Source organism: Gavia stellata, chromosome 23, assembly GCF_030936135.1.
Source record: "Gavia stellata isolate bGavSte3 chromosome 23, bGavSte3.hap2, whole genome shotgun sequence".
Classification (NCBI taxonomy): domain Eukaryota; kingdom Metazoa; phylum Chordata; class Aves; order Gaviiformes; family Gaviidae; genus Gavia; species Gavia stellata.
The window spans coordinates 7,085,613-7,098,504 of NC_082616.1; the positions used below are offsets into that span (position 1 = coordinate 7,085,613).

Genomic DNA, 12,892 nt, shown 5'->3' on the forward strand with positions numbered 1-12,892 from the left:
CTCGATTCCTACAAATAACGTATTTTCATCTCTGCTGTAATGATTTGAGGTGTGCAGTTGCCCTGTGGGAGATGCTCCATTTTGTCTCCATCATGTCTGTAACACAGTAACTTGGTATTTCTGGGGGCATTAGACTGAGCCCTGGCTTTCACATTTTAAAAAAACTGCCCAGCTTGAGTCACCGAACAGTACCAACATAGGCTATGCAAGTTTTACTTTACTCAGAGCATAAGACAAAACGGAATCCATCACAACGGTCGGAAATAAAGCACACACAAACACCAGTGCTTTTTCCTTCAGCTTTGCTACCATGTAACGTGCCTTGGGTGCAGGAGACATTAAAGCATCTATCATAGCATCTACAACTTCATTGCCGTTAGTGCTTCCTTCGCTGAGTATGCCGTTGAAAAAGTTTGCCCGCTCTTGAACATACTCCTTATTGTAAACTGCCTTTTCCTCTTCACTGAGTTCATTCCAAATCTCTTCAGCACTGAGCGGTGGCTGAATTTTTGTACAGCGTGCATAATTTCCTGGCTGAATAATACAGACCTAAAAGCAAGACATAAAACTTATCAAGATGCAATCAGTCATTCTGAATTCAGTTAAATACTATAGTCAGTAAAACAGATCAAAAGCTTTCTGCAGACAGATTTCTTCCAGAAAATGCTGCTTTGTTGAAATTTTAACCTTGAAAACTTGACTGAAATCAAATATGTTCCTGTGAAACGTTTAAGATTGCAAAGATACTTTATTCTGACTTCCTCATTTCGCTCTGATGTTAATGTTCTTGTTTTGACTACTCAGCGTACCTTCACAGAATGCAGTAGCACATCTTTGATTTTTATAGAATGTTTAATGGTATAAATGTTTTGACAATACTGAGGCAAAGCATTTCGGTATGACTTTTATGTCTCCAAAGTGGAATACTTTGGATTTTTCACTCAGTGGCAAACCTTGCAAGGGGTAATTTTTTGCCCCAATTTGGGACAAAAGGAAATTAGAAGGTCCTGGGGAAAGAAGTGCTGTTTTCCCCAAGCAGGTGTAATTAAAAGGAAAATAGGCTTTGTCAGCCAAGTACAGAGGGGACCAAAGGTCCTGGTCTAACTCTCACTGAAGTCATTAGCAAATTTCCATAGATTTCTGTGCATGTAGATTTAAATTGAAAGCACACAAATCCTTTGCTGCTCTGCCTGTTTTCTTTGCATGTGTTGTTGCTGCTGTCCTGCTCAGAGCAGGCTGAGCACTCACAGTACGCAGCTTTTCCTCAGTTAGCAGCGGGCTTGTTCAAACTATTTGTAGATATGCAACATTAAAAACTCCATGGCATTTAACTGACCCGATTTCTAAAGACTACAACACAAGGTGAGGAAAAACGGTGCTGAGCTGTGGAAGAGACTCGGGGATCTGACAGGCATTCTCTGGAAAGTCTGTCGTAATATAAAACCTTAACGTCCCCAATCTGCCACCCAGCCCATCTACCAGAGGCTACCACCCCTGTGTCAGTACCAGCACGTGCCTGCCTTTCGGTCTGCACAGCAGTCGGCACGCTGCATACCGGAGGGGCTGAGGTGCGGGCACTGTATGTGGGGAGCGGGAAGGGATGCGGGTAGGCTGCAGCAGAGAGACGGCATGCATAGCTGGGCTCATCTTATGCTGCCTCAGGTAGGTTTGTCACAGGGCATCTTTTGGAGCCCTCCCTTTGGGTGCTATTTTCAAAAGTGGTTAGTATTAGCCAAACTAATGCCAATAGTAAACTTTCCACAGTTACTTTAAACAAAGGTTTGAAAACTTCGTCGTTTGGAGCTTTTTGGAGTTGGCTAGAAGAGAAGGAGAGATGAAGTTTTTCCCTTCCTTGATTTTTCTGTAGCCTTCTTTCTAATAGAAGACACATACTTTGTCTCCTGTAGGCAGCCAGCTTGCCTGGCCAGAGTTCAGTGGGACAGAGCCATAGCTCCATCTGTTCCTTGCCACCTCTGCTGACTTTCTCCTGAAAGGACAAAGGGAATGACAGGGCAGGGGAGGGGAGCACAGAGAAGAGGGACCATGTATTCTGCAGAGTAGGTTCTGAGACAAACGCCAGCCGGTGTCTTGCATACAGTGAGAAACAGAAAAATAACTCTTACAGATATTCTGGAAATGTTTGTCAGCCTGGCTCACTGTACTGTGTGCTGGGGCTATTCTGGGGGTGAGGGAACAGTAAAAATCCTGAAAAAAACAGAGTAGCTAACCTGTTAAACTAAGCTCTTCCATGCATTTGAGATTATCCTCAGCTAATTGGCTCAAATCCTCATCGTGCTGTGTGGTATTAGGATGTGTAAAATCACTTGCATTTTATAGCATTTTATATTTATCCGAGAGGGGTAGTTAATAGATGCATAGCTGTAATTTCTTCCAACACAAAGCTTATGAACAGTGCTGTAATTCTGTGTACGTAAAGAGTACACCAATGTATATCCTCTAGGGAAGACTTTTAGTGTTTGAGTGTTTCAGCAGTGGAGTGACTCCAAGGAAAAAGCCTAGTGAAGCTACTTAGTGATCTAAGCTTCAGGTTTAACTATCAATGTTGCTTAGGACACTGAGAGGCCTCTTAGGTTAAGAGAATAAAAACATAATTACTCTGTATAATATTGCCTCTTGCAGTATAGCTGTTCCCACAAAAAAGAAAGAGCTTTTAAGCACTGATGTTGTGAGAGAGAGAGAGAACCCCTCGGGTAGGTGGCACGCCTTTCTTTTCACTGCACATCGCTCGCACCTGGGCTCTTTGCTCCCACAGCCACCCCAGAGAAAGTTTCAGTTCCCTGGTACTGTTACAAGCTCTTCACAGAGCATGGCACTGCTCAGGCAGGCCTGACTCAGAAAGTTTTTCCACTGTAGAGGATGTGGAGAAAGGGTGGAAGTTTTGATGTTGGCCCAAGAGGAGGAGCGCTATCCCACAGCTTCTCAGGACTGCAAACATCACCCAGGCCCACTGTTCTCAGTGATTTCCAGCTCACTGATTACCCGCAGAAAAACCACCTCCTTCCAAGGGGAAGCTGCACCCATGGATTCAGCTCTGATCTCTGTCATTTGGATGCATGGAGCTTACTTTGCACAAGATTAAATATTATTTTGCACACGCTTGTTCTTGTTCCTTTGGCCAAAACTTCCACCCCCGCACCCTTGTCTGGTAGTCTTTGTGCAAGTTGCTTGCCTCTTTCCCCACAAAAAGATGCATTTCAGCTCTGTAGGAAGTTTCTCATATGAAAATCCATGTTAGAAATAGCAGGTAGTTTCACACAACAGCTACTCGTTACGTCACTTACCCGGACTCCGAACTTCTTCATTTCCAGTCTTAAAGCATCACAAAATTTTTCAATAGCTGCTTTGGTCATAGAATAAATGCCATTTCCCAGAGCAAAATAGGCAATAATGCTGGACATGAAAACAATACGTCCTAGAAAGAAAATAGTGCAAATAACATAACTTCACTCTCAGTCTTTAATGCAGAACTGATTTACCTGAGTCTTCTGAACATGGCATTTAGCATGATGCTGTTTTACTACATAGTATGCCAAAGCTGGGCTGTGTAAGTGTGCAGTCCCAGCACAGAAGTGCACTGAGCTCTGTAAAGCTGAGAACTTGACACAAAAACCTTCCTTCCATCTGGGGACAGATGCTGGACTAGACAAGGCATAACACATTCCCAACGTGCTGCTTTGTCCTACTGAGTCCTTCTGAGTTTGAGACAGGATGAAAGAGATGGAAACAAAGCAGTCCCTTAAAAGCTTTAGACTGAAAAATAGTAATAAAAGACTATTCTAGTATTAGGAGAAGGACTGCAGCAGAGGAAAGCAGATGATTTTCCTTGTGGTGTATATATGGCTACTAATACCATTTTTTCTGTGTTAATTATGTGTCTGCACTGAGTCCTGGCTTACAGCTGTGCATATAAAGTCACAATCAGATTGTACAGTGATAAGCTTCTCCAGAGGAAGGTGACTTGACAAAATGCGTGCAGCCTTACTCTACCTTGCTCTGATTTCCCTGATCTGTGCTGCTTTTTTCACCTTTATAACTCTTGCCAAGTGCAGGCATGCATTAAATAGCACAGATTTCTGATTTGAGGCACTGGGCTGTGGTTCATTTTCATTGTCTACTTATAAACTTCTATCACATAGTCATACCATAGAGTAAGAAATGTGTGAATGCGGATATATAAGTACCAGAGGTGAGAGAGAAGATGGCCTCATAGCTAACAATACAGAGAACATAGTTGCATTCCTCTTGCTGTCACAGATGCAGATAACATCTGGGCCCCAATCTGACCAAATGGTATAAGCTTGTGGAATATCAAAAGGGCATCATGGGAATGCAGTGAAATCTGTCATTCTGAATTAGATTTCCTGCCTTCCTACACAGCGTCTGGAATAAATCTTATATACAATAACAGGAGAACAACTACCAGCTTGCTGATCAAGATGCTACATCAGCTGGCCTGGCCATCTGGAAAAGTTATGGGGAAATGTTGCTCCTCTCAGAGTAGGATGCTTAATTCTAGGCTGGAGGGCAATACCTCCCTTTACAAGTATTAATAATCTTGAAGTTTTTCTTGGAACAGGTGCTCATCCTAAAATGGCAGTAAGCCCCTTCCTTCAGAAAACAGCTACTGGGTAAGTGATGGTGGGAGGACCTCTGCCTCTTTTATCCAGTAGCTAAGTAAGTGATTTAGGGCACACACCCAGGGTGTGGGACACGTCATTTAACTTTTCTCTTTGCCTAAGGTAACTGAAAAACAGCTTTCCCAGGGGAATGCTCTAACATCCATAATTCAAGCTTTTCATTTAGAGAGGCCACTTGCTGCCCCCCAAAACATGAGCTTTAGCTGTCCTAGCTGTTCCTGCAAGGAAGGAGATGGGAAACCTAGGATTCTTCCTAGAAGTGCCCTGGCCTCCTCTCCTACATAGACAAGACTTGAAAAAGGAGTGCAGGCAAGGCAGCATTGACAGCCAGGAGTAAGATGCAGAGTGCTCTTTTGAGATAAGGTACCATGTATGTGCAGTCATCCAGATGCAAATCTTCTAAAAGTTTATGCATGTGCTTAATATCATACACAAAATTAGTCCCTTTGGCTTCAGAGTAACCCCTTGCAATTCATGAAGTCAGACAAATGCCTCTGGTGGATCAGTATCACAGCGTTTTAGCAGTAAGTAGGACATCATAAAGAGAAAGTGATGTCTCCCCATGTAATGGCCACATAACACATCCATTGTTTCTCACTGAGTATATGCAGTAGCACATTCTTTTACAAAAACACATCCAGTTTGCAATATTTAAAAGTTTCTTACTTGTTGCATCAAAATATCATCAGCTGAAGGCAACCAAGCAGAAAGAAGCAGAGTAGCCAAAAAGGGGATGCTTTTATCTTACCAACATTTCATTTAAGAGTGACAGCTGGGGCTTCCAGACGAAACCTGGCCCTTACTGTGCTTGATGCTGTATACGCACAGAACAAATCCTCACCTTAAAGAGCTTACAACTTAAATAGACAGGCTAAGCAAAGAGGGAGAAAGGAAAAGGGTATCTTTGTTTCCCAAATATAGATGGGGACAGGTAGGGAACAAACTGCAAAGCAATTGAGACATGCTGCAATGCTGTAGAGGGCTATTTAAACCATTTCTTCTCAGATGAAAGGATAAAGCCCACGCGTATGGAGGTCCATGCAAATGCATTTATCCCATTAAATACCCAGGCGTATCTCTACAGCACTGTTTCACATACTTGAAGTTTCCTGCCCAAGGTCATAGAGAGAATCTTGCTAGGCCTGGAAGTGAAAGCTGGATGTCTTGGGTTCATCTCTGTAGGATCATCCTTCCTCTTCTAATTGCCAAACAGTAAAATAGTAAAGCCTAAATAATAAAGTTAAGCAGGAGTTTATTGGATCTTTGTGTTTTCTAATTGTCAGTGCTTACAAAGTCTTGCCTGGGCTTAATGATCTACTGTAAGCATTTTTTTCTCTCTTTTTTTGAGTCAAATACTGAGATAATTCATTATTTGTAAATATTTTTTCTATGTATTGTAAAGACAGAATCTTGAAGGGTATTTTTGCCTCTTACGACTTTACCCTCTTTTCAGGATCAAGTTGCTCTTTCAGGCCACACAGGAGGCGGCTGTCATTTCAGTTCAATGAGAGACAATTAAGGCTTCTTTTATAGATGCTACATTACCCTGATTATAGTAAGCTAATTATTCTACCACTCTAAATAACAGTGGATTAGCATTACCCTTGTATTTCCTTAGAAGGGGAAGAAATGCCAGGGTTGTCCTGATGCTCCCAAGGAGATTCACATCTGCAAATTTTTCATATTTCTCCATAGACAGCCACCCTGTCTCGCCAAATGTTGATATTCCTGCATTGTTGACAAGCCCCCAGAAACCTATGGAAGAGAAATGTCTCAACAAGCGTTTTTCACTGCAAAACAACACCATTAGGTGATGAAACACTAGTGATTTGGACCCTTGGAAACAACTTTTTCATTGTGTTACCTTTTTGCCTTTTCCACTTACAAGTGCAGGCATGTTTTGTTTAATGAAGGAATGTAATTGTGGCCATTACCTGGACTATTTAAGTCTCAGTGCTATTTAATAATCACTCACTTTATAGTCGTCTTAAGTTATTTATGAATAACATGATTTGTGAGAATATATCATACTGCCAATGTGGTGTACCATGATATTTTAATTACTTTAATCCCACTGTGTGCTATGAGCAGCTTTGTGAAAATTGTATTAAGCACTCTGAAGGCTAAGGAGTAATATTTTCAAAGTGCCTGACTAATTTAGGAGCCTAAGTCTTGGCTCCTTTTCCAGGATTTGATCTTCGATTCCTTCTGAAATCAGCCAGATCGGGTACATGGGTGCAGCACTGGGTAAAGTAACCAAGTAAGGTCAGTGGTTACAGTATTTTTTTTTTTATTTTGTACTCTTGGGACAACTCTATTTCCCACATAACAACAGGTTTTGGTGCTGAGGAGCCCAGCCCCCTGAAATGCAGTAAAATTACAGTGTTTACAAGCAGAAATCTATCAGCAGCAAAGCTTGTTCTGTCACAACTCTCTGCCAGAAAGTGCAAGTCCTTTAGCCCAAAGCCACCAAACGCTTCGTGTGAGCGCCATGCAGTGCTAAGCACTCAACTGTTAGAAATGCTTTTTTGTTGAAGTGTAGCGTGCACACAGTTTGGAGCTGACGTGCTGACTAAATGCTGATTAAGCCGTGCTGACTTGTTCTTGCCTTCAGAGCACATATCTGTAGATGTACGGTAAAGCAGTGAGTGACACGGTGCTTTTGAAAACATTCCCGTTTCTGTCCTCAAATCCTGACTGGGGCTATTTCTAGGGTGACCAGCAGTGAACTAAGAAGTACATAGGGTAGCCTGACTTGCACTGAAATAGCCAAGTTTGCAGCCTGTCTCTGCCAGCCTTGACAATTTTGCTTATGCGTGTTTTTTAAGATTTCTTGTACATGTCTGAGGCAGATGATTGTTTTGTCATGCCTTCTACAGGATCTCCAAGCCTAGGTTTCTGGTGAGGCAGAGTGGGTAACAGTGCCTTCTCTTCCCTCCTCTGGACGCAGGGTCTGGGGCATGGGTGTGACGCCAACCCAGCTGTAGCCTCCTGTGCCCATGGTGGCAAAGATGTTCTCAGGGGACCTTTGGTCGCCCTGGTGAAGGTACCGCAGAAACCCTTGGGCTGAACTCTTTTCTTTCTGATCGTCTCTGACAAAGCTACTGTGATGATTTCATGGTATCTCGGTCCTTCCAGAGCCCTGCCAAGAACTGCTAATATGGGATTTCATTCACAACAACAGTTAAAGTTGAAACAGACAATTTTTTGAATTTGTTTGTAAAGCAGACTTCTGTAAGCTTTCCTAACATATATACACTACTTATATTACATAATGAAATTGGTGTTTAAACAGAGAAAGAAACAAAGTTCTTTCAGTGAATGTCTCATTTGCAGAGCAAAACACTCAAATTCAGGAATTTAGCACACAGAGCTTAGATAACTCTGTCCTCCAAAGAGAATAACATATTATTCAGCAGTCTGTCACACAGCAATCCTTGACACTGGACCTCTCTTATAACTTCAGATACAGACTGACTGCTGTCCTAGTAATGCAGCAGTTTCCTGTGTACTCACCTCTTTTCCACTGCCCCACTGCCCCAGATGTTAGCAGACAGAGGAGAGGAAATGGCCCAAAAAATTGGCCACTGGAATCGGGTGTCCCAGACGTCCCTCTTCCCCACCTGCCATTTCCCTGTTGTTCCAGCCCTTTCCATCATTCTGCGACTTTATTTCTCCGTCTTAAAATGGAACTAGCCCCATGGGACTGACCTTCTTGTAGAACGCTTCATGATCAATGCATTAGAGAGTCCTCTGTACAAGCTAATTATCAATATTTTTGTACTTGCACATGATCTGATCTGCAGATGGACTGAGTAGCTGCATACCCCATCTGTTTCTACTTAAGCCTGGAGGTCTCTGTACTCAGATTTATTTTTACATAACCTAACTCTAACACAATACAAACTAAAGCCTGGCATCACTGTAAAAGCTGTTCCCTGATCTTCTCAGCTTTACCTTTTCTAATTAAAAAAAAAAGTAATTTTGTTTCTGCCACTGCATCCTGCACAGCACAGCAAGAACACCTGCTCTCAATATCCCTGAATTCATTAGGGCTTACATACAGCCATTAAACTTTAGACAATTGATTTTCTTCCTCTTTCTCTAAACTGCAAAAGACAGAATTGAGCTTGCAAGGCTGAAGTTTTCTCTCCAGCCATTTGCCTCATGTACTTCAAAGGCTCCAGGTGGTCAGTGGTGAGGCCAGCCCGTGTGTATGAACGGGCAGAGTTCACAGAATAATGGCTCCTTCTTTCTGTGCAGTGGCCAAATAAAAAGTCAAGAGGAGAAAACTGCTTGAGTTAAACTGAAACAGACTTCTCTGAAGAAAAGACTAAGTAAAACGTAAAAAGAGGTTTTGCTCAGGGTCAGCTCAAAACTTTTTGTTTCCCCTCAAGCAAAACATATTATTTCTTAGAACATTTTGGCATTCCCGAATGAGAAATGTTCTGATATTTTCCACAAATTTTCCTGCCGCTTTGTTGAGTTGAATCAATTTGCAAAATCCTACTCAAATAATGAACAGTTCATTATGCCACTTTTTCAGGAAATTTCCTACCTCCTGGGAAACAACCTGCCCAGCTATATACTCAGGGTACTTGAATCTGCTTTGGTCTTCCTTTCCTGAAATGTTTGTGGTAAAAATTAATGCTATAAATGTGCATACAAAATATTTTGTATGTTTGCTTAGACGAACGCAGCTCAGGTAACCTGAGAAATATAGTCCTTAGATGGAAATCTAGAAGGACAAGGCACAAGTAAGAAGTGAATAGCAGAAGGAAGACGACATCGCATTTCCTCAGAGTGTCCATGCACAGACACGTTAGGAAAATGCAGCTGATGTTTGATCTGGAAGGGAAAACCTACTCAGACCGTCAAAACAGAACTCAGTCCAAGCACAATTTAGGAAGAGGGGTGTTAGGCTATGCTACAGCAGGCAGGGAATAAATAAACTGGAAAGCAGAAGTGGACGTCAAAGAGATTTTCACTGATCTCAGTGTTGGGAAAATGGATCCTGAGGACAAAGATTAAGAGATATAGCAGGGGATCTAAAGAATCACTTTAGAAAACCTAACTTAAGATTACTGAGGCTTTTAGAAGAACACTAGCTCTCACATAACCTCCCAGATAATTTCTACTTCAAGACATGTTGACCAAAAGGCACGTATCCAAAGTCCATATTTAAGCCCAAAAGATGCCCAATGTTTTTCCACAAACTCTTAAAAGTCCTCTTCCTGTTCAAGACAATCAAGCCGTGTGCTTGCAAAGCCTTTTGAAAATCAGGCCGTTTCTATGTAGGTGCCTACACACAGATAATGTCTGAATTCGGACAGATTTTCTGAACTCCAACATGTATTCTTGGTATCACTGATCTTTGGATTTTCTCATCTAAACTTGAGCCCATGCAAAAATGACAGGCTCTTTTCTGAAAGATTCCAATCCAATACTAAAGGAAACTAGTCAAAGGAAGGAGAGTGTGATTTGCCATATTCCTACTGAAAAAATGAAGAGAGGGAACAAGCCAATCTGTGGGAATGCGGGGTGACCATGGTAACAGGTCAGCTGAGACTCCTGAGTTTCAGATACGTACCATCCTTTGCTTGGAGTAGTATGCTGTGGTTGTCTTCATTGCAAGGATGGGTCTACTTGAATAGGAAGTCTGGGCTAAAATACGGTGCCATGGGCCTACTGGGTGGATTCCATGAGTAGGAAATCTTAATTAAGTGGAGGAGAGTATTCACTAACCTAGAAATAGGAAGTAGGACTAAAACTAATATCCCTCCCTTCCAGGTAGCTACAGCTCACCCACTCACAACAGGCAAGGAAAGGAAGAGAAATTCCTGTTTTAAACAGAAGAAAATCAGAAAAATACTGAGGTTAGCTGTAGAGCCTAAGAGGCTTGCAAATCAACGTGCGCCAAAGCCCCAGTCTACTTCGTATTGGCTTTAATGTGCAAGTGCAAGAAGTTTCTTCTTTCTTTAATAAACTTAGGAGGAAGATTACTTGATAATTGGGAGTTTTCCCAAATGGCATATGTGCTATCTGGATCTATTAAACTACATTTGCTTTTCTGCCTTTGCAGCGTACCCTCAAAATGCTGCAGCAGAAGAGCTGACCGACAATGGAAAACGGTGTCATAAAATGTGTCCTCTGTCTGTGTGTGCCCAGCCCTGTGTTACGGGTGTAAGGGTCTGACTGACAACCCGGGAAAACCACTGTCTGTGCGCACGCTGTGTGCACGCTGTATTTCAACTCCAGCTGTGCTCAAGTGTCTTTCCTGGCCCCTCCGGCAAGCCCTGATGTCTCTAGCGTGATTTGCCTTGATCTGAAGGCATGTCCACACGCCTATGAGCAGCAAGGACGACCAGCAAGTTAGTGCTGAGCCATGGACTCAAAAGCCTACATGACAGCATGAACACGACCATTGCATAAGCTGCCAGAATTACAGGATAAATTATCTGTAACCCAGAGTTTTAGGTAACCTGGTCCCCGTAGAGCCTATGAGGGCTTTTGTGAGCCATCTGCGTTGTCTCTGCAGCTTGGGAAAGCGCCTGAGAGGGGAAGGCTCTGCCTCTTAATCAGATAAGGTCAAGATCAACCATAAATACACATACTTAATGAGCAGTGTCTAGGCTTTCTCTTACTTCACTTCTCATGTGATCACCTTCCCATCGTGCTAATGAACCAGGCAGGCAGAGGCCTTGCATTTCGTTATCATTCTGCGTACTTTATTCTCCGCTTATACTCCGTGTCAGCAGGAAGTGTTTGTCTGTAATTCTGAGGGAATCTTACTTCTGAGCCTCAGTAAGCCTGCTCTGAGCCAAGCGTATCCCCCAGTATTAGACTGCGTGACTCTCACCCTGCAGCCTAAGTGGGAAAGGAGGTAACCGCGGTTCTATTACCTGCGCCCTGTCAGGTGTTCTGAGGGGATGACCCAGGATTTAGGTTGTCTGCAGTTATTCTGCAAGCTGAAGTCTAGCCATTTTCCTGACTGTACGCGCCCTGTAGGGTGTCTAATTGACAGGTTTCTTCTTAAGTAACCCTTCTAGGGACTAGCTTGGCAAATCCGAAGTTGTGCCGAGAAGCAGCTGGTTCGGTGGGGCACGGCAGCTGCCCTCTCTGCACTTCCTTTATGCATTCCCCCTTTCACGTATCACGCCTAGAAATACCTCACCTTCCCACCGCCGCCTCTGCGTGCAGGCCTGTTCTTCTCCGCTTTCCCTGCGGTTCCCTCCCGCGGGACAGACCCCTGCAGAGGGATCCCGGGGTCCCCCGCACTCGGGGACTTCCTCTCCTGCCGGAAAGGCGACGCCCGCCCGCGGCGCGCTGCGAGCGCACCCGCTTCCCACCGTCGGCATCGTCGGATAGGGGCCGGGCGACCCGCGGGGCCGCTGCCGGGGCTCCGTGACGGCCGGTCCGGCCGCCCCCGCCCGCCCGTCCGTCAGCCCCGGGGCCGGGGCCGGGGCCGGGGCCGGGGCGGGGAGGCGGGCGCTCCCCGGGGCCCCGGCCAGCACCCCGCGGCGGGCGCCCCCCCGCTCCCCCGCCGCGGCCGCCAACGGCCGCCCCGCGGGCCTCACCTCGCTCGGGCAGGTGGCTGAGCACCAGCTCCTTGGCGGCCAGCACGTCGCGGGCGCGGGTGACATCGAGCCGCAGGACGCGCAGGCGGCCGGCGCCGGCGGCGGCCTCCCGCTGCAGCCGCCGCGCCCCCTCGCCGGCGGGGCAGAGGCAGCCGGCGAAGACGGTGAAGCCGAGGCGGTGGAGGCGGAGCGCCAGCAGGTGCCCGAAGCCGCTGTCGCAGCCGGTGATGAGCACGGCCCGCCCGGCCGGCTCCAGGGGCGCCGGCCCGCGCCGCCACAGCCGCGCCACCAGCAGCAGCAGGAGGAGGAGCGGCGCCGCGGCCCACATGCTGCCCGCGCCGCCGCCGCGCCGTGTGGGCGGGAGGGAGGGAGGCCGCGGGGAGCTCCCCTCCCCCGGGCAGCGGCGGCCGCAGGCACCGCCCTCGCCCCGCGGCCCGCCGTGGGCTGGCGGGGGGCCTGGGGCCGGGCTCCGGCCTCTCCGAGCGGCGCTGGGGAGGAGGGCCGGCGTCCTGGCGAAGCGCGGGCCTTGGCCGGGGTCTCTCCCCACCGGGGCGGGGGACCTCTTGCCGCCCGTGCTCCTCGTGGCTCCATGGGAAGAGAAGGAGCGCGGGCTGCAAGCACGGTGCGACGGCCCGTCAGCGGGATCTGCGCCGTCGG

At 45.9% G+C, this 12,892-nt stretch overlaps 1 protein-coding gene across 1 annotated transcript; it reads right to left on the minus strand.

The window, feature by feature from the left end:
• Nucleotides 1-201: 201 nt before the first annotated feature.
• LOC104251206 (D-beta-hydroxybutyrate dehydrogenase, mitochondrial) lies at nucleotides 202-12,563 on the minus strand. The gene is made up of 4 exons (XM_059828632.1): nucleotides 12,236-12,563; nucleotides 6,261-6,413; nucleotides 3,303-3,433; nucleotides 202-549 (listed from the first exon to the last, which is right to left on the minus strand). The coding sequence occupies exons 1-4, from the start codon at nucleotides 12,561-12,563 to the stop codon at nucleotides 202-204; spliced, it is 960 nt and encodes a 319-aa protein (XP_059684615.1).
• Nucleotides 12,564-12,892: the final 329 nt, after the last annotated feature.

What these genes read in the sequence shown, in the direction of transcription:
- LOC104251206 (XM_059828632.1), bottom strand. Translation starts at nt 12,563, where the DNA reads ATGTGGGCCGCGGCGCCGCTCCTCCTCCTGCTGCTGCTGGTGGCGCGG. An exon ending in CAGCCACCTGCCCGAGCGAG is followed by an intron (nt 6,414 to 12,235) that starts GTGAGGCCCGCG and finishes TCTCTTCCATAG; the next exon opens with GTTTCTGGGGGCTTGTCAAC. An exon ending in CCTTCTAAGGAAATACAAGG is followed by an intron (nt 3,434 to 6,260) that starts GTAATGCTAATC and finishes TTTTCTTTCTAG; the next exon opens with GACGTATTGTTTTCATGTCC.